Below are 27,849 nucleotides of genomic sequence, written 5' to 3'. Positions count from 1 at the left end.
CACCTTGATGCCTATAGTTTTATTTCCTATTAACTTTCATCAGGGGAGAGAGAACTGATATTGGTCAGTGTGGAAACCAAGTATTGCTCACCAGCAAACGGAGCTCATGGAACTCTACAGAGTTCACCATATCCTAGAAGGAAACCTCTCGTGATCCTGAGTCCTGCACTAATGAGAGCCCTTTCTGGTGCATTCTCTTGTTTAATCTTCACAGCCAGTTCTTCAGCAAGTGTTATTTACACTTGGCATGAGGGGAAACTGAACCCCAATGGTGCTTTGAAACTCATCCAAGCTCACAAAACTAGTAAGTGGTGGATCTGGCATTAGAGTCATGGAGTCTGGCTGCACCTCCAGTGAATATTCTTTGAACTGGTCAACTCGACCCTGTGACCTTTCAGAGAGAAGGGCCTGTTCTACACTCTTGTTGCATTCACCCCCTTCCACAATTACAAATATATGAAAGGACCAGGTGGACAACAATTTAAGGTCACACAACCCACTTTGTTTTCTCCTTGAACGTTATTTCTAAACTTGGGTCCCCGCCCCCCATTAAGAATGTGAAAAATGAGTGCTGCTCCTCTGTCTAGCCTTGTGGTGGTTTAGGAAAATCCTAGGAAGGGCTGAACTTCTAGGCCTGCTCCTGGAAGAGAGTGAGAAACAGAAGGAATAATTAGATCTTTGCCATTGGCTGTACTCGAGGCCTTTGCTTGTAAATTCATCCAATCAAAAGAAAGTTCAGACCCTCTGTCTGTAATCTGATTATACTTTCAGAGGAGAAGAAAGGGAGACAGATTTTATTCCTTCATGGGTGCAGATTTCTGTACCTTGATTTTTTCAGAAATAGTGCATCATCTCTCTTCTCATACATATACATACTATCGTCTGCTCTCTCCCCAACCCACACCTATTGTTCTCTCTTCTAGCTATGGGTAAAGAAATCTTCTGACATCCCTAGTTGGTGTCTGTTTTCACAGCACCTTTTGGGAGTTACTGTGAGCAAAGCACTGGTTAAAGTGCCCCTGCCTTGCTTTCATGCTCTCCCTCTGGTGGGGACAGTTCTTTGAATCCAGAAGACATCACTTGAGGGAGCCACCTTGAGTACTGGAACCATGGCTGGTTGGGGTGCTGGCACCCAAAGTGACACTCTTCAGGACAGGAAAATGCACCCCACAGATGGAGAAGGGGATCGAAATCTGTTTTAAAAAGGCTTTGTTTGAAGGAATTTTATTCAGGTTCTGAGAAGTGAATAATAAAAAATGAATAATATGAATAAGTATTTGCTCTAATAATAAACAAAATAGTGTCAGGCACTGGAGTCCAGCCAAGCCCCTCTGCTGGCAGGCACACTTCTCTCCTTCCTAACATCAATCACAAACAGCATGTACAGGGACTTTACAGTTCACAGAGAGCTTAATTCCCCCAGGGATATTTCTGTGCAGGATCTCCCCAGGCACTGGAATGAGTCTGGTGCCACTTAAATGACAACTGGGGTTACAAGACATAGTTTGTCCTGGGAGCTTCACAGACGTAAAAAAAAAAAATCTAGCTAGGGGCAAAAATCTTCCAGGAGATAGGTGTAGGGGCAAAAATCTTCCAGGAGATGGGTGATGGTCCAGAATCTTCAAGGAGATACCTAAGAGGGTTGGAGGGTTGGCTCCTTGGACAGTTGCTGAGTCTGGAGACATCCAGGAGGCGGGCTGACTGGGTGGAGGTCGAAGTGAGGCCAAGGAAGAAGTGGACGCCTGCCGGGCCTGACCAAGGGCAAGACCGGACGGGCGATCCGGCCCACGCTTCCCTGGCTTCTCTGCGTCCTGGCAACCAGGAAAAGGGAAGAGGAGTGGCCGGGACGGATGAGGGGCTCTGGGCCGCGCGACCTCCTGAAGGCTGGAGGTTCCTGCGCAAGAACAAGAGGTGGAATCCCCCTAATGGTGGAATCTGCCGACCTCGGGCTGGGACTGGCGGCGCGCCCTCTCCAGGAGCTTCGGGTCTGGGGCAGCCGGCGCGGGCGCGGGCGCGGGTGGAGGCTCGGGAGCGTCCCTGGGGGGCGGGAGCCAGGGGCGGCCAGCAGGTGGGGCCCGGAAACCGGACTCCGCCCCCCGCGCCCTCTCCGTTGGTCCGCGACAGCCCAGCCCCGGCCCTTCTCTCGAGCCGGAGCGCGATTGGTGGCGGCGCTTGTCGCTCGGAGGGGGCCGGGCCGCTGGGCTCCGTGGCTCTCCCCGCCGCCGCGGCCGCCGCCGCCGCCGTCCTTCTAGCAGCGCGGGCAGGTCGGACCGCCAAGGCTACCGGCGCCGGGCGATGGGAAGCGGCACAGCTGCGGACCCAGGCTGTGACAAAGTTTCCCAGGCGCGCGTGTCAGGGCGCGCGGCTGCCGACCGCCCGTGACCGCTCCGAGAAGGGCTCGGAGATTTTTAATTTGGAAAAAAAATCCACCTCATTTCCTTTGTCAAGCTCTCCGGGCGGCCAGCGGCTGGAGCTCCAAACTTGAGCACGGCAGCTCCACCGTCAGCTGTCGGGCTTTGGAGAACGTCGGGACTCAGGTGCTCCGGCGCCCCGCGGCCCCGGGCGTGCTAGGGGGTGTGAGGGCGGGGGAGTCCGGGGTGCGCTGAGAGGAGCCCCGGGAGCTCTATATGGAGGAGGGAGTCCAGAATGGTGTGCACCAGGAAGACCAAAACTTTGGTGTCCACTTGCGTGATCCTGAGCGGCATGACCAACATCATATGTCTGCTCTACGTGGGCTGGGTCACCAACTACATCGCTAGCGTGTATGTGCGGGGGCAAGAGCCGTCGCCCGACAAGAAGCTGGAGGAAGACAAAGGGGACACCCTGAAGATTATTGAACGGCTAGACCACCTGGAGAATGTCATAAAGCAGCATATCCAAGGTACGGACGCCCTGGGAAACTTGGGCCGCCCACTGGGCCCAGAGAGTGTGCGGAGCCGCGCGGGGTGCGCCGGGGCTGGTGCGTATCTATTGAGCGACTGCGGGGCTCTGAGGCCGCAGACGCTTAGGGGGCCGCGTGTCCGCTCTTGCCTGAGTGTGCGACCCTCAGTGTCTGCAGCCGTGCGCGTTTCTCCAGGGCACACGTGTGTGCGCGGGGCTCCACGCACGGGTGTGTGCAGCTCGCTGGCGGTATGGGGGCGCGCTGCGCACGTGTCCCAGTGTGTGTGACTACCGGCCGGTTGCTCGAGGGCTCTCGGGATCGCACGCCGGTCCGCTCAGGGTGTTCGTACAGGTGAATGTTGGTGTGTGTACAAGGGAGCGCGCGCGGGCAATCAAACTCACTTGGGTGCTCTAGGGTCCAGGGCGAGATGCCCGAGCGGCCCCAGCTGTTGGCCTTTAGGACCCGCAAGCTGCGGGAGGAGCAGGGCGGGGAAGACTGCACGGCCCCAGCCCCAGCACGAGCTCCAGCTCCGCTGTGAGCGGCCGGTTGGCGGTTAGAAGTGCAGGGGGAATCTGTGGCTGGGAGTGCTGTCTGAACCTTAGTGATCCTCACTCCACCACAGCCCGCGGGTCCAAGACCCTCTCCAGAAGCAAGTGTTGGCGCGGGAAAGAAGACTGGGAGCCTGGAGCTCTGTCCACTGCGGTGGTGCCTCCGCCCAGGACCAGGGAGCTGCCACCCTGGGCTGCCGGTGAAGGCCATTCCCTGTTCCCTCCGGTAGCTCCACTCCCAGGCTCAGGGAGCGTCTAGGGCAGAGCAGACAGATCCACGCGGGGTTGGTCTGGAGTCTAAGGCTGAGCCCCGTGATTGCGCTCCAGGCCAGGGCTGGGGCCAAGGGGAGGATGGAGTACCGAGGGCTCTCCCCAGACGACCCTGTCTGATGAGCTGCCAGAGGCAGGCGATAGAGAGTTCTGGGCACCACGGGCACTGGTGACCGGTGTGCACACACACATCCGTCTCTCACGTTCTCATTTCTCTTTTCTTTGCCTCTTCTCCCCCTGTTTACTACCTCAGGGTGTGAGTTGCTTAAGGGCAGGGTAGGGCCAACCAAGCCTGGTTCACCTGTAAACCTGGCAGACCTGCCAGGCTCTGGTACCAGTACTGGGCAGACCTGGGCATGTATCTGGTTGAATATTTCTCCCCCAGGAGCACTCTTTTGTTTACATGTGGGTGTTGGGATCCAACCCTTGCATCTGCTGTGCCTCCCGGGGTGGGGACAGCTGCTCTCTCCACATTTGGTGTGTTTCCACACGTGTGCAGAATAGTTCCTTCCAGGGGGAGGTTCAGGTGAGTACAGGAGAGATGTACATGTCCATGGTGCCTCCTAACTGACTGGCTGATGACTTCAAAACAAGTTCATGGCTCGTACACTTCCCCAGTAAAGGAGACCATTCACAGCTCCTCCTTCATACCTGCGTCTGCCTGTCAGCCTGCCACTGAGTTTGTTTGGCAGACCAATTTATCTCTCTGATGGTGCCTGTTGTTGTGTTTCTTATTTGTCCTTTTCCACCCCATGGGTCTGGATTGACAATTAGTCAGCAGTAGAAGTACAGTGCTTGCCCCAGGGGGATTCAGAATGTTCCCAGGGAGACACAGGCCATACCTTACTTTGACGTTTCCAGTTTGCTCACAGAGTTTAAAAGATTTTCATTCACAGATTCTCTGTGTGTGTTTATGTTCCTGGAAAATGATGCTCTTGGCTTTCCAGTCTGGTCAAGGAGGAGGTGAGCAAGGTACTACTTTGGGAAGCAGTGAGGAGACATTATTAACCCGTGAACTCATCCCAGAGCGCTCCCCTGTCATGTTGATTGTGGACTGTGTCACATGATTTATAAGGCTCTGCATGAAAATGAATGCAAAGTGGAAGTTGAAAGGAGCCTTTGTGCTTTTGCTCCCAGGAAACCTTATAGCTCTGTTTGGAACTTTCAAATATATACCTGAAAAAATTGAGAGAGATGGGAAAAAAGAGGGAAACAGGGAGCAGGATCCTTAAAATATGTGTTGGTCCAGTTCTCTTATGTGTGTGCGATGACTGTATTATGACTCTCGTGGATATTCAGAAGTGACCAGATTCTCAGTATGGAAAGGTGGACGCCACAACCCACAGCAGGGTGGGGAAGGGTCAGTGACTTGGGAAGCACTGGACATGAAGCTCAGAGGGTACTTGGCTGGTTGTGCCATGATGGCATAGCCATGACTGGTGACAGTTCCCCTAGTGGTGCTGGAGCCATCTCTGAGCTAGTATTTGGGGGAATTTAAAGTAAATTTAGAGATTTACCTTTTTTAGATAAGGGGCCTACAATATTTGGGACTGGCCAAGTACAGATCTCTGAAGGCAGAGGGTGGGAAAGGAAAAGATCGGAGCCTTGTCCTTGACGATATGCGCTGTTATGTCTATTCCACTGTCACAATTCTGTTAGTTTGTAGAGCCTTTTGAACAATCCAGTTTACTCTGCTGAGCTGAGGGGGAATAAGGGATACTAATAGTAGCTAAAAATTATGTAGCACCTGCTATGTGCCAGGTACTATTCCAAGTGCTTTAAGTATGTTGACTTATTTAATATTCATCACCCTATAAGGGAGGTAATGGGTTTGCTCTGTTTTTCAGATGGTGAGATTATATGATTTGTCTAAGGTGCAGGGATTTAAACCCAGCTAACGTCACTTCAGGATTTGTGTTCTTAACCATATACTGTACTGTCTTTTGAGAGGGACAGCAGGTCACAGGGGCAGTGGCGCTCCCCTGGAGTCACTTGGTGTTGGGAGTGGGTGTCAGAGTTAGTGACTTCTGAGGGCAGCCGAGGGGTGATGGAGTCACAGCCTTTCCACTTGGAGACTCTTCCATGGTTAAACTCGAGAAGCTCTGGGTTTTGTTTTGTTTCATGCCAAGAGGCAGAGGTTATATTCACTTAAAAAATGTTTGTGGAACATCCAGGACAGTTGCTGACACATTCTTCGGAGAGTACGTGTTGGGTGGATGAGTGGATGAATGAATGAGTACACAGTGTGGATGTCTGGTGCGTTGGTTAGTCATTAATAAAAGCATTTCCATTCCCAAATGAGTATGTTTTGCTTTGGAGCCTTGCACAGGCTTCTCTTTGCTTTGGAAGGAAAGTTGTCCTGGGAGCTGCAAATGTCACAAAATGTTCTGCTGGATGTTTCATAGGACTTGCAATTAGAAGAGGCTTTGGAGCGTCACCCTAGAGCTACGTTCTAGTCATGACTGAAAAGTTGATTTTCCTCTTGGGGGCTGCAGTGATATTTCATTTTAATTTGTTTTCTGATTGAATGATTTAATTAGATGGTGTTTGGGAATCTCTTGGGAATGTAAATTGCAGTTTTGATAACTTTTTTTTTTAACCAAATAGATGGTAAATGAGAGGGTGGATAACTCCAGATTTTAAAAATAGCATTCTGATGGATTGGAAACATAGAATAAGTGTTAGTACAGGTTTGGTCTTAGGAGGAGAAAGATGGGATTGTTAGAGGTGAGGCAGTGGATTAAGTAGAGAGCGCTGAAGGAGGTGGAAGTGTTGGAGAGCTTGGGAAATGGAAATATGGATTCACTTCTTACTGTGGAAGTCCAGTAGCAACAAAAACACCTTCCACTTTTTTTGGTTAGTATCTTTTTGAATCTGTAAAAGAATGTGCCAATATTAAAGAAAATACTTTAAAATGTATAGAATTGCCCCTAATTCATTCTGATCTAACATAACTATTTTGTATTTTGAGCATTGCCTTCTAGCTTTGGCCATCTGCCTCCATATTTTAAAATGAAGTTGTGGTTTACATGTAATTTTATATTCTGCTTTCCTCAGTTTGCTCTTTGTTAGAAGCATTTTTTTTTTCAGATTTGCTACATAGGTTGTTGATTTAATCCTTATTTATTGGAGACCTAATATGTGCCACTGTGGGGAGGTGACTTTGGACACAGTGGTGAACCAGGACGCTCCTGGTCTCTGTCATGGTGAACTTATTTTTAGAGGATGATAGAACCCCTCTTATTCAACACAGTTGGAGTTTAAGTTAGTTTATTGAAAAAATGGTTAAAGTGCAGAATAAAACAAAATATTACATACATGCATTAAATATTTTATTTTGATATTATTGAAAATGTACATTTATTTGTCAGCCTTTTGATGTAAGGCTGGGTCTGCTGATGGCCTTTCTGATCATCTTCCTTGCACGAACCACTCCCATAGGTGCTGTTTACAAAGTCTGGTTTCTAGTTCTGTTTTCTTTAACATTCATTGAGAACTTGAAGCTGCTTGTGAAGCAGTGTAGGAGCCTAAATTTTTATGACTTTTGTCTGGCCTTTTATGATGATTTTGTTCACGTGTAATTTGACCACTATTTAAGTGACTAGCTTTATAAAGTCTTTCCAAAACTTTAAATTAATTTTCTTAGAAACAACAACCCTCATCTGTTTGGCAGGCATATTCCTTTGGTTTATATACTATGTCATTAAATTATGCTGTTCCAATGACAAATACGAAGAGTTTAAGTCCATTTGGAAACAAACTCAGCAGACTGTTGGTAGGCATACAACTGAGCTGTTAGCAGGAGATGTGAATGGGATAGGAGAGAGATGCTGACACAGGGGAACAAAGGCATCCTGGGTTTTTTTTTTTTTTTTTTTCATGGAGAAAATAAAAGCTTGCTTAATCTGGAGAGGTGACTAAGTGGAGGATTTTTAAAGAGAACTTTTACTGCATTTTTACATATTTTTATAATATTCCACCATCAATATACCATTATTGGTTTAACCACTTCCCTATTACTGAACATTTGCTGCTCTATTAAAATTAAAGCAGAAACAAACACCTGCACTTCGCGTGTTCTTCTTTTGAATTTCTTTTAACGGTGTATTTCCAGAAGTGGGATCACTACTGGTTCAAAGATTATGAACATTTTTATGAAAGATGGTTTTTCAAGAGGAAAATCTTTCTACACAGCCACCAGCAATGTATTATTGTACCTGTGTTATGGGGCCTGGTCAGCATTGGGTGTCATATGTCAACTTTTTCTGGGCAAATGTGACCACTGTCAAAAGTTCTATTCTTTTGCTTTGTGTTCCTTTGATTACCTAGAACTGAGTATCTTCCCCCTAGCCCTATGTTTGTTTTCACCTTGCATTTGTGTCCTTTGCCAGTTTTTCTCTTGGGGTATCAGTGTTTGTGATTTGTGTATTTTATGTATATGTTTTATTTCCATATATCATTAATTAATGAAATTTATGTTATGCCTGTATTCTACATTATATACATAATTTTTGCTTTACATAGATGCCTTAGAGCAGTGCTTTTCAAACTGTGTCCCCAGAATCCCCAAGCCTTTGGCAGGTTTGATCTGGGACCTGAGACATAAAAGGGTCTCCTGGACCCCACCTGTGTCCGCTCTCTCCTCTCCATGCAACCAGTGTAACTCCTCTTTCATCTGTCTTATTACATTTGTTATTCTGTAAAATATTTCATTTTTACAAGGGCTCTGCTTCTGCTGCTGCTGCTTTTTTTTTTTAAAGGTTGAAAATCAGTTTTGGGAGAAAAGGAAACATCAGACTGTTAGATTTTTGTGAGGGATGATGGTAGCATAAAGAATTCAGGAGAGTAAACAAATCTAAAAGGAAACTGAATTCCTGGGTGGTGTTCTTGTAACATCTACTTACCCTTCTGAACACCGTGGTTAATAATGTATTACATTATATGACTAATTTCTAAATCCATTATCTTAGTTCACTGAGTCAAGATCATCCCAACAATGGGAGAAATGAATTATTAACTGCTTTTTGTTTCCTAAAAGTTTATTAGGCATATTATGTGCATACTAATGTACGTCAAGTCAGTAACAGTAGGTTTGCTCACCAAGACTGCACACCATATATGGTTCCTAAAAATCAGAAAATGTCCTAGGCCTGAATGTTGGAAGACTTTTTTGTGTGTGTCCCCTATAGCTTTTGGATGTCATCTCGAATTGGCTGGTGTCCTTCTCATCTGATCCTCAACTTGGCAGGGTTGTAAAGAAGAGAATATGATGTTTGCTAAATGCTTGGAGATTATTTGAGGAAAGGGTGTCATTTAAACAGTAAAGCTATTTGTCCTTCGGAATGAATGCGGCATGTGAAATTATATTAGTAACAGATTGGTGTTTTGAGAAGGTTCAATAGTAGGATTTAGAGGTTGAGCCCAGCTATCTTTATTAACAGCCTAGGACCACATCTTCACGGAGTAGAAGAGCCTTGCCAAAGAATACAGCATATTCTCATGGCCGGAGAATTTTCATTTTTATCCAGAAGTGTGTAGGCTGTAAAACAAATGAATTCTACATTCTTTCCCACTCACTTGACGTAAACTGTGATTTGCCCTCGATAAGTAGGCTGATGTAGAACCTCAAGGAGAATTCAGAATAAAATGTCGGAGGACCACGGTCTGGTGTTCTGGTTTCTGAAGACCTTGAAGGTCAGCTTCAGTTACTTGGGTTAGGCTGGTCTGCATTTTTTCAGAGGTGTTTATAGGATTCAGAGCCGCATGCAAGGTTACTGGAACATCTTCATTACCATCCTGTAGGGTTTCTACTTCACTTAACTTAGACAGCTGAATGGGCTATTGCCTTGATTTGGGGTCTGGGGGTGTCTCTTTAGGATTGTTGCCCTCTTCTGTTGCTTGGGTTCTATTCTGGAAACCAGCACAGACAGGCTGCCCTGTGGAGAGGCCTATAGGAAGGAGGGCAGTCCAGCTGGAGGCAGCCTTGCACAGAAAGTCCTTGGGGAAACGCCGAGCTGAATACGAGTGATGAATGTAGGCAGAAGGCACCGGGGTGGGATCTGGGGAGAAAGAGGGTCATGCTTGAACCCAGAGGGGCAGAAGTCCATTGGTGTGGGACGGGCACCATGGGAGAGAGAGAGGGACAGAGTGGGTTAGCTTTGCTGGTTGATGATCCAGATTCTAGGAATGGTGGGTTGCACTTTTTATACTGGCCTTGAAAGTCTCCCGAGGGCTGGGGGTTCTTGAATTTTGCAGAGATTTGATTATTCCATTGTGCCTATAATTGTCATCTTATCAAATCTCATTTTGCCTTTGGGGTCCGAATCAGCTTCGTTCCGTAATGCAATGCTTGGGCACAGGAATTCTCCACGTTCCCCCTTCTCCTTGCACGCGTGCCTTCACATGCAGGGCACCCGCCCAGGGCAGGGCCGGGATGGTGCACGTCCCAACATGCTGCCTCCATTCTCACTCCATCCCTGTCTCTCCCACTCAAGAAAGCATATTAGTATGCAAGAGAATGTGATAACCTTGAAATCTCTTCAATTTATAGTTAAATTTAATCATTCGTACGCTTTGGTACTTAAATTATTGTTAATAACAAATTACCGCACAACTGTTCCAACATATAATATGTTGTGACAGCGACTGGGAACAGCTGCTGTTCTGGAACCTTCTGTGTAGGTCTCTGTGCTCTTTATGGACCCAACTGAATGCAGCCAACTGGAGCTTTAAGCAAGAGGATTCCTGATTTTATGAACATTAATGCTTTGGTGGTTTTTTTTCTGGCTACATGATTATGGATTAAAATATATTGCTAGACAGATCATCTCCATCAGTGGGTGTGCAGTTCTGAGATGTGATTCTCTTTCACTGCCCAATGTTAAGTTTCAGTTTTGTGAAGGTTTGCTTTTGGGACATGAAGCTGCCCTTAACAATACCAGCAGAAAACCTGACGTGTCCAGCCCCAATGAGACAGTGACAGGCTTCCTGGATGATGACCTTGCTAAAATGGTACTGGAGCCAGAGACATGCTTTGTTGGGCTATGTTTGTTATCACTGGCCTTCAGGAGCTCACAGAAGTACAGTATTTGGGAAGGTTCAGAGAAATCTCCTTGGGATAGATGAGAATAAAGGAAAATGATACCTGAAAAGGAGACTGAGGCCAGTGCTTTGGCATGAATGGGTTCATCCCGCCGATGTCCAGAGTTGAAGACTCAGAGTGGAGCTCCTGTTTGAGATGGTTGGGTGCTGCATCTTAAGCTCTGGTGCCTTGTTTGACTTCGCTGGTCTGATTGCTGTCCCTTGATGACTTAAAGGCCACTGAGATCCCAGAGGAGAGGGAATGCAATTCAGGGACCCAGGCAGGACAGAGTTTGAAACTTGAGCTAATAAGTGTCATGCTAGTGGCATTTGAGGACTTAGGAGAATGGTACCAAAATTTCTTGCACTAGTGAATGTAGGAGTAAGAAAGCCAGGGCAAGATTTGAAACTACAGAATTGCCGAATGAGAATCTTAGCCAAACCCTTGATCTATTTTAAGAGCAACAGGCATTTAAAGAATTGAAGCTGGATTGTATCAGAAAGAATGGAGGAAGAGAACTACGCTTGTGTGTCAGGGACTGGGCTGGGTGCTGTCCCTGCCTGATTGCTTTCTGTCTTTACTGCATGGTGAGAACACTGAGACTGAGTGACTTAGAGAGTTAGCCCAAGGGCTGATGGAGTTGAGCCAGGAATGGAAACTGTCTCCAGCATCTGTGCGCTCTCCAGCAGAGAAAAGAAGATGACAGTCTCACAGAGAGGGGACTGGGAGATCACTTTATTGATGATTGTGTTCAACTAAGTGGAAGCCCAAAGGCCTCAGGTCAAGCAGGAGACTGATGGGAGAAGGATCCAGGCAGGCAGCTTGGTCTGTTTTTGTGCGAGTGAGGGACCTTGAGGGTGCCAGAGGGAGGAAGACTTGCCTGTAAGGGTGAGTGAGGTGCCACCGTGGAGGCTGTGGGGAGCCCTTTCTCTCAGATCACTGTGGAGCCCCTAGGAACTTGGCCTTGTAGGAAAAGCAGAGCATGCCAGCTGTGGGCTAGAGTGCTTTCAGATTCCACACATGCCTTTCGGGCACTTCTGGTGTGCCAGGCCCAGGGCTGAATGCTTTCCTGTGCACTGCCACAGTCGTGTGGCTTCTGGGCTGACCAACTCGTCCCATTTGCTCAGGACTTTCCCTCTTGTAAAACTGATATTCCCAGGACCAAGGAGGCCCCTCCACCCTGGGCAAACCTGGATGGTCAGTCATCCTCATCTTTTCACGCTGATGAATCCTGTTTAATGGTAACTCCCAGCCTCATGGCAAAAATAGCCTTTTTGATTGCACCACACCTGTGTCTTCTGCTCTCTGCTCTTGAACGTTGACTTTGTCCAAGAATTGTAAAGAGGACAGGGAGGGTCCCAGCAGTCCCTGCCCCATTTCCCTTGCCCACACAGGCTGCCTCCTCTCTCCTTTGTTATTCGTTCTGCCTTGGTACTCTGTTTTGTTTTTTTTTTTTTTAATTCCAGCTGTCTGAGCCTCTCAGGATTTGGAAAGGAAAAAAACAATTGCTGTAAAGGAAAGCTCTAATAAAGTGGTTTGGGCACAAACAGCCGCAGCTGTTTATTTGCCCAAAACAGTCGGAGTCTGTATTAATAACCTTGTGAGTTACAGGCTAGGAAGTGAAAAGTAAGCAAAAATCTCACTTGAGACCTGCATCTGTGACTTTTTTCCTTTATTGAACTAATCTCTCTTCCTGTTTATGCTGGTGACATTTTCTATTATCCGTGTGGAAGATCCTTCTTGATCTTCCGTTTCAGATTTATTTAGCTCTGCCTGGGTAGGGTCCCAGAGCAGAGGGGTTTTCGGGTTTCTCTTTATTGCAATTATGATTCCAGGTGTTTCTGTGGTTCCTGCCTCAAAGGATCTCGACGAGTGGGATGGGCCTTGTCTAATTAATCATCTTGATATTTCTCTGACGGGGGAGAAGGAGCCACAGAGGAACGGGAGGGGTGTGGGTGAGGCTTTAGACGTGCCTCTAAGTTCATGGGGCTTGGAGAAGAGAGTCGTTTAGCATTTTGGTTTCTTCCATTTCTAAATCTCGGTTTAATAATAAACTGATCCTCTGATTTGCTTCATTTTCTGAAAGAGTGTATGGAGGGGAGTGTAACATGTAGGAATTATGACGTAGATCCCCCAAGTGTATAATTCAGCCAGGCTTTGAAAAAAATATTTTTTTAGAACCTCGGGATTTATATTAGAAGGGGAATCCAGTAGAAAATGATAAAAGAATTTTATGAATGATTCAAAAATTAGAAGAAAGAACGAATGAGGAAGAGTTGTAGAAATAGGTCTGAGCTTGTCTGGAGAAGAAACTGAAAGAGGAAGAGAATTAATATTTGTTGAGCATCCATTATGTGCTAAATGCTTTGAACGTGTTACCTCATTTTATCCTCATAAACAACTCTGTGGGGTGATGTTATTATCTCCATTTAACAGATGAGGAAATCAAGGCTCAGTGACTATACCTAACTTGTCCAAGGTGATGCAGTTAATAAGTTACCTCTCTTAAGCCCCTTAGTAAGGGGCTAAGGGCCCTCTTGTTCTTCTGCTCCAGTAATGCTGGTCAAGAGAAAACAGGATCGTCTCTTTCTCTTAGCAGAAAGGTTGCAGATGAGACTGGGAGGATTCATGAGAGTAGCGAGACCCTAAGGTGGAGTTTGTCAGTGTCCCTCCCTGGAGATGCAGGAGGTCATCTGTGCCAGGAGCTGATGGGGATGGAGTGCCCTGGAAGGTTGAGAGAGGCTTCAGGCCTGGCTCTTTGCAGCCAGTAGTATCACTGCTTCCAGAAGACTTAGCATGAACAGGAGCATCTCCTCCTCTCATTCAGAGCAAAACCTTATTAAGGGGGTCTGCCAGGCTCAGGACATGGGACTGAGATGGGGACCATAGATGGGGCAGATGCACACAGGAAACAGCAGATATGTCCAAGTTTGCCAGGAATTCCCATTTAATAGAGGAAATGGAATATCTGGGGGTGAAATGTAAAAAACGATGGGCCCCTAGCTCTGTGGACAGATGTAGGAGATGGACCCCAAGGCTGGCATTATTTATTGGGGCTGGGGAACGGGGCAGGGCATGGGATGGTTGGAAACTGCAAACCAGCTTCTAAGTTCCCGTTCTCCTCTGTTGTGGCTGGAAGTTTGATGGCTACCTGGGAGGTCATCCTGCCTTCTGTTGGCCATATGCTCAGATTCTTTTCTCCCTTCATCCAACTGACATTTATTGAGCACCTAATAAGTGCTAGGGGTATATTAGTGGAACAAAGACAAAAGTAGGAAGGGTTTGCAAGTAAATGAAGTAGTCGAGGGCTCTCCTATAAGCAAATGTTTGAAGAAAATTAGATGTGGACTCTGTCTATTGGGACAGTTCCAGGTGGGGGAAACAACTAGTCCAAAGGTCCTGAGGCAGGAATGTACCTGGTGTATGTGTATTTGAGGAACAGTGTGGCCAGAGCAGAGTGACTGTGGGAGAGTGGAGTCGGGGGTGAGGCCAGAGAGGGGCTGGCTAGGGAGCAGGTTGTACGTGCCTTGGAGGCCACTGTGGGAGAAATGCTCTGGGAGAAATGGGAGCCCCTGGAAGGGACGAGCAGAGGAGCCCAGCTTGTAAAGGCACCAGTCCAGGCTGTTCGGTGACTGCTCCCAGGCACCCTCGTGGGCCTGACGCTGTGCCAGGCATGGCGGGAAATGGCAGATTATGTAGGACAGTCCTTTTTTTTGAAAAGCTCATAATCAGGCTGGGAAGACAGCACAAGAAATAGCTGAGGACCTTTTGCAGGCTAACGTAACGAGGGTTAACTCTGCATTCTGGAAGCATGCGTTGTCAGAAGAGACTTCACGGAGGAACTGGGGCTTATGACACATCTTTAAAGAATGAGGGGGATTTAGAGGAGTGGAGGAGGGAGGATTAGGAGAGGGCAAGTTCAGGTATTTAGTGAAATCAACAGTTGCCTTGAAGAGGGAAACCCTGGTCTCCTTTAGTGTGGTGAAGAGTGTGCAGGCAGTGATGGAATCAGCACTGCTGGTTACAGGCTGGGTGACGCTGGACGAGTCTCTTCACTTCCCTGTGCCTCAGCTTCCTCACCTACAGAAATGAGGACAACCACTCCTTAAGCCCTGTAGGATTGCTGTGCTGATTAAATGAGGTGAAATTAAATTAAATGAGGTGCTGATTAAATGAGGTACAGGACAGCACCCTGCCCCGCCTGTCCTGTGGTGGGCTGGGGGGCAGGGAACACGTTCTTTCCTTCAGTCATCCTGCTTTCACTCTTTCCTTCTTTCCCACTGTCTTTCCCTCTTGGAGCTCACATAGAAAATAAGGTCAGGAATGTATTTTCTGGTTGTAACACCTAGACTCTCAGCTTTGAACCCTGTTTCAGTGCAATGAGACACGATGTGAGTGTTGGGACTTCCCCAGTTAAATCCAGCCTGAGATGGTCAGAAGTGAGGTTAGAGGGGAGCCCAACCTAACTCCAAGGACAGCTACTGAGCTGAGACATCTGGAGTTGTCTCAGTGTGATTTGACTACTACTCTGAAATTCCAAGCCTATCAGCCTGGGGACCTGCCCCTGTTTGTAGAGAGAGATTTGTTTTGTAAAACCCACCTGGCATTGCAGTGGGCAGCAGACAATGTCAGGAATGCACTGTTTTCAGAAACCTTGGCTGATGGGAGAGGTATGCAAAGAGTCTTCTTTGCCTCAGTCCCTGGTCGAGGGAGAGCCTCCTGGAGTAGAGATGTATCTCCCTCCACTTGGACCCACCTCCCGACAGAGCTGGAGCCCCATCAGCCTGTCTTCCTGCCGAGGTGAATTTGATTTAGTATGAAGCAACGTGACTTACAATTTCAACTGCAGGCAGGAAGGTGTGATTTAAGACAATTGTCAGGAAGATTCAATTTAATCTTTTCTTTTTTTCCCCTCTACAAAATGTGCATTTGTTGCATGATATAATTTTAATATACATTCTTTACAACTCGAAGATAGATGTAGTTTCATACTGGGAAGGTACACTCAACATTTTTTTTTAGTACTTTTCTATTTAAAGTTCTTTTTGAAAAAGATTCCTTTGTCAAAGGGGGGTTTTTCTTTGTAGTAAATCGTTATGAAGCTTCCTGGGCAAGAAACCATTTCTTGATTGGGGCGGAGGGGTGGGAAGCAGTTATTTGGGTCACTTATGAGTAGGGAGATAATTGCCTTAACAAAACAATAAAAATAAAAATTTTATTTACCTAAAATTATACAATTGTGAATTTTGAATGTTTTTCAACAACAGCTAGTTGTTTTTAGCAAAACGGGCAAAAGTAATTTTGAGTTTGTAATTACTTTAAAAGTACAGAAAGTATAGATTGATTTTTGTAAATCAAAAATTAAATGCCTTATTTCATCCCAGTCAGTATTAGAAACTTCACAGTATTGTGTTGTGCAGCTCAATGCAGTCTTTCCCTCTTTCCTTACATATTAGCAAAAAAGGTTGAGCTTTCCGATTTTGGCAGTTCTCAGGGTGTAGGTCAATTGTGAAGGCACTCGTCTGAAGGATCTCTACTGAGAATAAGAGCATGCTAGAGCTGGAAGGAACGAGAGCATCCTTACCCTCAGACTGTTTGCTGAGAAACCTGAAGCCCAGAGCAACGCAGGGAGTGCCCCGAGGGCCCTGCCTGGGGTGCCAGAGATTCTGAGATGGGGAGCTAAGCTGCCTGAGTCAGGTCTAGAAAGTGTCCTTCTACATCCAGTCACTCCCCTCAACCTCAGAAGGAACTTCTGCAGTGGGGAGCAGTCCTTAACTGTATGTTTTCAGATGAATCCACGTGCTTAAGGAACGAAGAATGGGTGAATTTCCTTAGCTGGACTGAGGCTGGAGGGACCTTGCTTCCCTTCCCCCTGGTCTGAGTCCTTGGGGCCTGCACCCACTCTCTGGGATCATCTTGAAGATTGGGGGCATAGCACTGTTGAGCAGGACCTGACTTCAGGGCTAAGCAGCACATGGTAGCTCCTGGTGGTGCTCTCTCTGTATTCGTGGCAGGCTTCTTCCCAGCTTTTCAAACGCAAGCGGTGGTACAGGTGGGGGGTGGGGGCAGAGATCTTGTGTCATGGAGAAAAGAAGAGGAAAAAATGGACATTTATCAGGTACTGACTAGATGTTTGGTACTACTTAATCCTCTTCATGTTATTTAATCCTCAAAATATGCCTGTGAGATCCTAAGCCTCATTTTCACAGATGAGAAGTTTGTGCTGTACTGTATTAACCTGCTTTCCCATTAGGCTGAGTTCCTTGAGAGTGGAGGCAGGGTCCTATTTTTTTTCCCATTTTCCTGTGTTTCACACAGTGCCAGGCACGCAGCTGGGGCTAAGTAGGAATTTGTTGAGTGATTAAATGAATAAGTGAGCAAGCATGTCTAAAACCACTTAGAGGATTCACATCCAGGTCTCTGGCTTCAAAGTTGTCTGGAAGGGAAGTCAGGGGCCCGAAGAAGTTCCCATCCCTCCAGGCTTGGGGGCAGCTTCTGTGAGCCTGTCTCATGCTGTGTCCTCCTTCTGGGTCAGGGACAGGAAAACATGCACTCCTGGGGTCTCTCTCATGGCCCCTCGTAGCTTGCACTGCTGTTTCAAGGTTTCATCAAAGGAAAACTGTGGTTCAGTGGGGTATGTACGTTTGTGTATAAAGTGTGCTTTCCTGCACTGAGATCCCCCAGGAATCAGCTGGTGAGAAAAGCCTGGAGCCTTCAGGGGACCCTCGATGTCTTTATTTTAATAAAGCTGTCACTTGTGGTCACTTTCAAACAAAAGCAATCTTGCGGGTACAGAAGGGGAAAAATGAACCTTCCTCAAGAGCAGACAATAACACCAGAAAAAGATGCAGCTGAACGAGGTCTCTGTGCTTCAACAGGAGGGACAGAGTTGAGGCCATTTAAATGGGCAGGAGAAAGCATAGCTTAATTTCCAAGAAAGGATAAAGAACTCCTCCAGGCCCCAGAGCTAAGGGAGAGTTGGCCTTTGGCTTCCTGGCTGAAGTGGCAATGAATTGACCTCCCGTCCGTGCTGAGGCCATGAGAACCTCGGAACGGATCCCATCATCTCGAGGTGTCTTTGGAATGATGGTGATGAGCTGGGGACTTGTTCTTTCACATTCAAGAGAAAGGTGGCAGGAACCGTGTGCAAGGAGGAGAAAGGACTCTCAGAGGACAATTCCGGAGTCAGGAGAGGATTTTTCCTTCCTGCTGTGTCGAAATGCCTTGGGCATCAGGGCAGGAGATGGTACAGGAGCAGGGCTAGAGATTGGGCAGCCCACACCTCCCGGTTCCCTGGAGGCTGCCTGGAGAATCACCCACCCATGGGGGTGGGTCTGCACAGTTGCCCAGTACGGCTTCTCCCACCCTGTCCAGTCGGCGCACCCAGGTCATGGGCACAGGAAGAAGTTTCTCCTCTACCTCTGCCCCCCAGGACAGAGCAAACCGTTAGCAGGAGCCATGGATTACTGCAATTTTTCTTTTCTTATTATTCTCTGATATTTTCAATTTGGAAAGAGTCATTTAAGCAGTAGGGTGGAAGAGGGCATAGTAGGCATAGGGGAAAAATTGAAAATGTCATTAAAAAATGACTATTCCATTCTTTCTTATACTTCAGCAGACAGATGGCTGCCTCACCTTTTGCCCGTGGCCATGAGCAATAGCCCAATGGGTGAGCCAAGGAGAGCAGTGATTTTATTTTTCTTTTCATTTCACACAGATTGTGTAGCCCTTGGGGTGTGGGGGACCAGTGGAATGAAGCTCTGGGCTGGGAAACTAATTATGCCTCCCTGCATGGCTGAGCTAGTTAATACCAAACTGTCATTGAGGCTGATTCTTCCCTGGGGCAGAAAAGCTTCCCAAATTCCTTATCTCTTTCTCTTTGCCTTGAGAGTGGAGGCGTTTTCATTTTTGCCAGTTTGAGAAAACTGGAGCAAAATTCAGGAAGCTTCTCAAAGCTTTGAAATGGCGCTCTGGGTTCTGGTTCCAAACATGTCTTCTGATACGCAGCAGCCCTGCCTCCTCCAGCTCAGACAAGATACTGAATTGTGGAGTTAAGACAGGCTCGGCTCAAATCCTGGTGCAGCCGCTCATTGGTATGATGTTGTCCGAGGCTGCCCAGGGTGTCTAGGACGGGAAACAGACTGCTTGTCCACTGTGTCCCTCCCGTCTCCCCAGAAGTGTGGGCTCAACGATGCTCACCTCAGTTGTAAGCCTGCCTCATTTTGCTGGCCCTGAAACTGAGACCCCACCAAGTGCATGACATGGTCACCAGTGGAGACCATACATGATGAAGGATAATCAGAAATTCATTAATGCTTTTAAATGGGTTTTTGACTTATTAATCAAACTCATACATATCATTAAAAATGGTTATGCACATATGAGTGAGACATACTTATTCAGTCTACAGAAAATAAACTGGCTATGTACTGTAATCACTCTGACTCCACCACTCTCTGTCCCCACTTCCCCTGACTGGGAGATCTGCGGCCCACAGTCCATGCAATCTCTGGCTAGCCAGATGTCTCAAATAGCAGTGGATCCAGTAATATCTATGGGTCTTTTTAAGGACAGAAAACGAGTTTTTAAAATTAAGTAGAAGCATTTAAAAATACAGCCTTTGTGACAACATGAAGATCATGAATATTCAGTTCGTACACAATCTCAAGCAATTAGGCAGATGCATATTTCCAGGGCAGGTGTGCTACCCTCATGGCTGAGGGGATTGGGGCTGTCTATCATTTCAAAACCAGATTTCCCTGGTGACTTCAGTCTGATTTTAGGGAAGTTGGGGAATGAAGTCTCAGAGACAATCCTCTTTCTTTTTCCCTCCCCTTTGCCAGGCCGCATTCCCCTTACCTAGATCCATATTCCTAGGCTTCAGCTGAGAAATTCCCAAGTCCCTGGAGACAGAAAGCTCCTTAGATTCTGCATGCTGATGTGCTGACTGATTCAGAGTTGGAGCAAAGCAGCCTGTTTCCAGCCTTGGAGGATGGTTGTTGTGTGGCAATATTTAGTCTTGGCTGTTGGGTGTTACTTGTTTTAAGCCCAATTCTCTCCATGTTGAATTTCCATTAGAATTAATTGGTCGCCTTTGGAGAAGCACCAAACACAAATTGAGATCGTTGATGGGAAGACACAGCTTAGAATTGTCCCCTCAAAGGAGACTTTATATCAACCAGGAATCCCATCTAACTTTTCAGGAGAACCAGCATGTTAGCAACTATGTATACCTAAGTTATCTGGGACAACTGAAATTCAAATACTCTGATCTGTTGTCCCCAGAAATCATCTAAACAAATTGTAAATTCTGCCGTGTCCAAAGCTTACCTGCCCATATTGACTCCCCTACTTGGAAGTAGTACAAAGCCCTTGCCAGACCACATGCCCCATATTTTTAATTTAGAAAATATGGTCACAATGAAGTAAACAGAGCACTGGTAAATGGAGCCAGCTGTTTCCTAAATGGTTGGGGTTTTTTTGTTTTTTTGTTTGTTTGTTTTTTAGTGTAAATCATGTGGGTTAGGAGAAGCACTGCAGGATCTCAGTGTGAGGATCGTGGTGGAGCCTCTTCCCAGTGAAACAAACATAACTGGTAAAAATTATTTTAAAAGTCCCAACCATTTGAAGTCTATGGCGGTTGTTCTAAGGGCACGCGTCAAATGGAGAAACACTTCGTTAAGAAAATCGACTAAATCCCTGTAAGAACAGCAACAGTCTGGTGCTTGGCCTGCTCCCTCCTTGAATTCCAGCTCAGTGAGACAGAAGCTCTTCTCTGGGCAGATACAGATAAGAAGATGGGCCTCCCTGTCCCCCCAGGTTCCTATTCTGATGCTAAACTTTCTCCCCAAGAAGCCCGGGTCACTGTATTATTATCCCTCCCAGCTTTGTGTTGCAGAAGCTGTATTCCATGCAAGCACAGCCAAGAGGTCTGGGGCTTTCCGCCACCCAGGCCCCATTTGTAGGGAGAAAGTTCTATCCTTGGCCAAGAGTACTGGGCCCTAATCGTCTGCACCCCAGCTCACACAAAGGGTGAAGGTTCCATGCCAGGTGAGGTAATCCAAGCAGACTAGTGGCTGCCATCCCCACCCAGCACCACTCACAGAGCCGGGATGAAACTGAGAAAAGTGGTCTGCTGTTCTCACTCTTAGCTCCAGAGTAGTGGTGCTGCCCGAGGGGAAAGGTGGGCTGTAAGAACACAGAGTTCTGTAGCTCTCCACTTTATTTGAAAAAAAAGTGTGAGGAATTTCAAGCCTAAAAGCAATTGGTAAGTATTTAAGAGGAGGCTAGTAGTGCCATAATAGCAACAAGAGAGAGATCAGGCCGCTAGACCAGCTCGACATTTAAAAGAGAGAACCGGAGAAAGGGACATCAGAGAAGAACCCTTCTGGGGTCAAAGCAAGCCTCAGAGACTGGCCTCAAAGGCAGCCCCTGTAAAGAAGCCTGAGCTTAAAGTGGATCGGACTGCGGGACAATTTATACCTCAAGGTACTGTTGAAAAATAATAGCGCAATCAGGTGGCAATTAGTGGAGGCTAACAGCTAGGTGTGATACCAATAGGTCAGTCCATCCAGAAGCTTAACAGGGAGATAAGTGAAAGAGATTAAAACAACAACAACAACAACAACGACGGCGACAGCAGCAGCAGCAGCAGCAACAACAACAACCCCCTGCTAAAACCACTGTCATCAGGGAGTTGAACAGGGAAGAGTGCACAGGGCCAAGGCTGTACCCTCCAAGGAATCACATCAGAGACAGCACGTTGGGTGGGTAGTGGGGAGGAGGGGAGGGAGAGGCGGGAAAATGTCACTGAACTAGTCCATTCATGTCACTAAACAAACAAGCAAACAAACAAATCCTGGGGATGGCAGGGGTAGTGATCAGTATTCAGGGTGGCTAAAATATATTATCTAAAATGTCTGGTTTTCAACAAAAATTTAAAAGACATCAAAGGCAAAAGAACATGTAACTCATAAAGCAGACGACAGAAATTATCTTTCATGAGACTTGATTTTTGGACTTACCAGACACAGACTTCAAAGTAGCTATTATAAGTTTATTCAAAGAACTAAAGAAAACTTTGCTGAAAGAATTAAAGGAAAGTATGATGACAGTGTCTCATCAATAGGGAATATCAATAAAGAAAAAAAGTTCCAAAAATAGAAAAAAGTGGAAATCCTGGGCTTGATAATTATAAAAAGTGAAATGAACAGTTCACTAGAGGGATTTAAAATTTGATTTGAGTTGACAAAACAAAGTATCAGCAAACTTGAAGACAGATCAATAGAGATTATGAAATCTGAAGAAAAGGAAAAAAAGAATAAAGAAAATGAACAGAGCCTTAAAGAAAGGAGTGCACCAATGACATTTTTAATGACAAGGAAAAAATCTTGAAAGCAGTAAGAGAACAGAACAAAACTACTCATCACCTATATGAGAACCCCAGTAAGATTAAAAGTTGATTTCTCATCAGAAACAATGGTGGCTAAGAATCTTATATATAGCAAAACTATCTATCCTTCAAAAATGAAGGCAAAATAAAGACATACCCAGATAAACAAAACTGAGAAGAGTTTGTTGCCATCAGATCAACCTTGAAAGAAGTACGAAAGGATTTTCTTCATGCTGAGTGCAAGTGACACCACACAGTAATCTGAATTCACACACAAAAAACCAAAAAATGCCACCAAATGTAATTATATAGGCAGTTTTAAAATACAGGATAATTTCACATTTCTTCTTCTTTTTCTCTTAACTGATTCAAAAAGGAATTGCATAAACAATATACATTATATAATTGTGTTGTTAGGGTTATAACATATAGAAATGTAATATATTTGACAATAATAGCACAAAAGAGGCAAAAAATGGAAAGGAGGGACGATAGCCTTATTGGAGTGAAGTTTCTATATTTCACTGGAATTAAGTTAATGGACTTGGATGGATTAAAATGTATAATGTAAGCTCCAGATCAACCACTAAGAAAATAGCTTAGGAAATATAGTTAAAAATCATTAAGGAAATTAAAGTGTACAAGAAAATATTCACTTAAAGAACAAAAGATCACTAAAGAAAGGACAGAGAAACACGGTTTCTCCACGGAAGCATGGTAGAAACTTTGGGAGAGGGAGCCCCTTGTTTAGCTGGAGGTATCTTTTGGCCCTCGAGTAGGCACAGTAGTGGAAAGGATGAATGGACCAGGATTATCTAGAAAATTCATCCTATTTCCTTGCAGGAACAGCATGTCAATATGTTTTTGTCTCCTGAACAATGTGTGGGAAACATCTTTGATTTTTTTTTTCATAACTGTGCATGTAATTTCTTAGCATTTTACTCTGAGGAATTGATTAAAGCTTTTCTGTCTCTTTAGAGTCATTAAATAGAAAAATGTCTGCTGGTGACCAATTGACAATGTTTCTAGGTACTCACTTAGAGAAATAGGAGTCTCCTTAACTGGTTGAAAAGTTTGTTCTTGTGTGTGGAACAGGCATGAATAGCTAATGTTTATTGAGTATTTATTTTGTGCCAGGCATCATGCCAAGTGCTATACGTGAATTATCTCATTCTATCTTCACAGCAACAGTCTGAGATGGGTACTTTTATTATCCCCCTTTTCTAATAAAATTGAGGCACACAAACATTAAATAATGTATCCAGGGTCACAGTGTTAGCGTGCTGTGAGGAAGGGATTGACTCCCTGTGCTTTGACAACAGAGTCTAACACCTTGATGACTGTGTTACATCACAACCAGAATCTTTTAAGTCCTTGTAGCATCTAATCACAGTTGGTGTTGGCTTTCAGGATTATAAGTGTGTTCTCAGGGCCTGAAACCTTGTAACAGGTGTTTCAGTCAGGTGATATCCCTCTGGAACACACCAGGTGTGTTGGTGCAGCATAGCAGTCAGAGTCCTTCCGATTGCTTGGTGCCTGTTTTATTTAGAATACGGAAAGTTGACTGCAGTACCAACTTCCAAACCTCAGTGGCTTTGACCAATAAAACTATTTCTCACTTATCCAGTGACCAATGTGGAGGTTCCTGGTGAGCTGGCCATGGGGAAATTCTTCCTTCCACTCAAGGATATAGGCTCGAGCCTTGCAGACTTCTGCTGAACCCTCTGCATGCAGCTGGCAGACATGGGAAGAGCGAGATCATGGAGGCCCTCAGGGGAGGTTTTCATGGGCCTGGAATGGAAGTGGAGCTCATGTTCTGCCATATTTTATTGGCAGGAACTCAGTCATGTGGTGCCCCCACACAACAAGGAAAGCTGGGAAACGTAGTCTAGCTGATTGTCTAGGAGGAAAAGGAAATGGTTTTGGTAAACACAGAGAAGTCTCTGCCACACGGCCTTGCTGTTCTGGTTGTTATATATTTGAGTGTCACCCTAGGTTGGGTCACAAAGGCAGTAAGCGGCGGAGCCAGGAGCAGGACCTGGGTCTGTGTAAGCCCAGATCTGGACTCTGAGCACTTTTCCCCATTCTCCTCTAAGGGCAGGACCAAGCGCTGCAGCTCTGTGTGCACTGGGTGCTCCACGTGACCGCGTGGTCTCTGCATTCCTGGGCACATCAGTTTTCTGAAATATGTGGTGCCCTCTCTGTGGCTGCCATGAAGTTTTTGGGCTGTGGATCCAAGAGTATGTTTCTGGGAATCTTTGTGAGTTTCTGACTCAGGATCAAGCCTTTGAAGGTCCTCGCTTATGTGGTGCTCAGCGGCTGTGCTGGGGTTGATGGACAAACTGTGTACAAACTGTGCCACTCTCCCCAGCCAGGCTCAGGCTGTCATTAGCATTCACCAAGGCTGGGAGTCTTGTACAAATCAGCTGTTTAGGGCTTTTTAAAAACAACAACAACAACAAAACTGCTGAATGCCTCTCTTGGTTGAAGCTCTTATAAGTGTGGAGCTAACAGTTTCCCACGCTGTTGAACAGCAAAAGGGGAGCCGTGGTGTGGTGTTTTCCCTTGGGGCACGTTTTTAGCAATGCGAGGATGCTCTTGGAATGTGGGTGTTCACTATCTTTGGCAAAAGGGCACGGCTTGCTCTTTTTCAGAGCTCCAGATCTTACTTATTCAGAGGAGCAAGAAGTATCCATCGGTTTCATAAATGTGCTTCTCTTCTGGAAAAAAAGCTGGATTTAGCCACCTCTTGCCCTGCTTCCTCACTGGTTCGTGGCAGGAGACAGAAGTTGCAAAGTGACTGTAGGCCTTCTCTCCCTCCAAGCCGCTCCCCCACTGCTATGGGGCCCTCAGGGGAGGGACACATGGTTAAATAGCAAGGTCCAAACACCCCATCCCTTAATTCAGAGCTTCAGAGTCCCCTTATTTTCTCCTAGCAATTGGGAAGATGATTGCATGCATGGGGATTCCATCCAAGCAGTCCTCCCCAAGATAAAGGGGACCATTGCCAGGCTTGACCGCAGTCACTGTGCTCAGTGGTGAAACGGATCCTGCTTCCTCAGGCTGGGGCAGAAACAGGCCGTGGAGGTAAAGTGTTCCAATGGGCACTGCTTGTTCAATGGTAATTGAGTGGGCGGTGGGAACTTCCCCAGTTCCAGGTGTCTGGGAGTTAGAGACAGATAACATCTGTTCTCATCAAAAGGGAGAATGGTGAAACACAAATCACAAGTCACTCTCAATAAATCCTGAAGCTGGGGTGTGAAGTCTAGAGTGGATTCCGCTTAGCTGTGTGCATAGGCTGCTTGCAGTATTTCTCTTTGGTTGGAGAAAACAGAACTACAAACGTCCCCAGAGCCCAGAGCTGACCCAGACAAGTCTCCTTGCACTTCAAGGCATCCCCGAGGCTTCATCCACCAAATTTGGGAGAAGAAAATGGGATTGGTCAGGATGCTAAATGACAAAGAAAAGGGGGTATTACTGAGCCTAGCATCTGCCTGATCCAGGGAGAGGATTCATAACCAGTAGGCAGAGGTAAGAACTGACTCTTCAGGCAGGAATCAAGGCATAATGTCACACCATTGTTCTTTCCTTTCCTGTATCCATTCATGCATTCATTGATTGAATCAACAGAAATTCCAGATTCTATGCTAGGTGTCCTTAGGGATGCAAATAGGGAGATGTAGTCCCTGCCTACAAATTTATAGTCCAAAATAGGGATGAAGACATGGACAGAGGTAATCCACCCCCAGGGTAGAATGTGATGAGGACTGTAAGAAGGACTGACAAGCATATGTCATGGGAGGTCAGCGGAGGGTGGACTCACTTCTGGCTGAGCAAATGTGTGCATATACTTGGGGAAGTTTTCATGGAGAAAGAGGCATCTGAACTGATTACTGAAAGATGGGTTGGATTTCAACTGCAAAAGATTGGGGAAGGGGTTGGGAGCCTCAAGGCGGAAGGACCTATATGTATCAAGGTGTGGAAGTCAGAAAAGAAAATGCAGATGTGTGAAGCACCTGTACTGTAGTTAAATATTGGGAGACACGCCGCTCAGTGAATGAGAGAACGAGTTTTCTTTCTCCTCCTCTCCCTCTTTCCCCTCAGATTTCTACGTTTTGGGTTTAGATGAATCTTTGGGGTCATGAAGAGGTTCTCTTGCTTAAGTCTTTGAAATGGGAGGATTGGGGGCTAGCGTGGGGGTGAGGCTCCACCTGCCTTCACCAACCTTGGACTTTCCTTCTTTCATTCTGAGCATCTACCAGGGAAAGTCAAGGGGGAAAAACTTCCCATTAATTTTCCTTGTTGCAGGTTGGCTTTGATGTTGGTGACTAGTCTTACTCCACAGGGATGTAACTTCTGAAACAGAATTTGTGAGGACGTAGGTTTTAAATATCAACCCCAGCCTTCCCCACTTTGGGACATTTCCCCTGCTTGGCTCTGGGTGGTCCTACAAAGCTGAGTCTGGAGCTGCTACTCAAAGACTGGGCTGAGCTGCAGGAAGCGTCCTCCTGGACCTGGGCTTAGATACGGTAGCTTCTCATTCCCATCTAGCAGATGGGCTGGGGGGCCCGCAGCCTCCTCTGGCAGTTCTCACTGGTTTGGTGTGTAACTTGCTCTTCAGAAGCAAGCCTGCGGTGCTGACAGGGTCCATCTCCTTGACACAGTGACCTGGGCATCGTGGTGTTTCCAGCCAGTGTTCATCCCTCTGGAATGTTGTCCCCTTAAAGTCTCAAGTTGCCTCCAAGTCTTCTCACCCTTGAGGGAGGAGCCAAGGAAGGTTGAGATGCAAAAATATGAACAACTGATGTGACATTGGGCAGTGTCCAATCAGAACAGACCGCAGCCATAGAGCTAGAGCAGCGTGCTGGAGACGCTCTGCTGTGCCAGGCGGTAACTGTTTAGCTGCTGATTCTCGGGGGAGGTTAGCGTCCCAGGGGAGGGGCCAGGATGATGAGTGGTGGGGGCTGTCTCTCAGCTGGTAAGAAAGAGTGGCCTTTTACCAAATGGTAAGAAGTTACTTCAGTATTTTAATAACTGTTATGGTGGGCCCAGGGTGTACCAGCTAAATATCAACCTTGAAACAAATTATTTTATCAGCCTCGCCCTGACTGTTTACAGCCCAAGCCAAAATGTCCCTGTTGGCATCTGCTTGTCAATAAGGAAGATCTCATCGTTGGGATTTGAAGGAGGCCAGGCATGGGTCTTATGGATGCTGGACTCTGAACAAGTAGGATTTCCTATTGTCTCACAAAAGTTCAAAGCTGTATTTTCAAATGTTTGATCATAGAACTCCTTTATGCTTCTAAAAATCATTGAGGACCCCAAAGAGCTTTTGTTCATGTGGGTTACATCTATCAATATTTACCACATTAAGAAATTTAAACCGAAGGAATTTCAAAAGTTATTTATTAATTTATTTACCAATGACAATAATAAACCCAATTAAATGTCAACATAAATAACACTTTTTTTTTAATGAAAAAGAACTGCAGTTTCTAAAACAAAAGATACGTCATTGGGAAGCGTGGCGTTGTATTATATTTTCACAAATCTCTTTAATTCCTGGCTTGATACATGAAGCTGGATTCTCATATCTGCTCTGTGTTCAGTCTGTTGCAATATATATTATCTTGGTTGAAGTATATGAAAAACATTCTTCTTCACATGGCTATGTAGG

At 46.1% G+C, this 27,849-nt stretch overlaps 1 protein-coding gene across 2 annotated transcripts in view; it reads left to right on the top strand.

The window, feature by feature from the left end:
- Positions 1–2,141: 2,141 nt before the first annotated feature.
- GALNT18 (polypeptide N-acetylgalactosaminyltransferase 18) overlaps positions 2,142–27,849 on the top strand; it is a 307,990-nt gene continuing 282,282 nt past the window's right edge. Inside the window, exon 1 of one of the 2 annotated variants that reach the window (XM_072969508.1) lies at positions 2,142–2,881. In XM_072969508.1, the coding sequence (XP_072825609.1) occupies positions 2,647–2,881 (235 nt within the window). In that variant the 5' untranslated portion in view covers positions 2,142–2,646. The remainder of the gene's footprint in view (positions 2,882–27,849) is intronic. The other variant, XM_031681195.2, reaches the window with a different exon arrangement.

Source organism: Vicugna pacos, chromosome 10, assembly GCF_048564905.1.
Source record: "Vicugna pacos chromosome 10, VicPac4, whole genome shotgun sequence".
Taxonomy (NCBI): domain Eukaryota; kingdom Metazoa; phylum Chordata; class Mammalia; order Artiodactyla; family Camelidae; genus Vicugna; species Vicugna pacos.
Note: the sequence above shows the minus strand (reverse complement) of the source record. Positions and strands in the feature narration are given on the sequence as shown.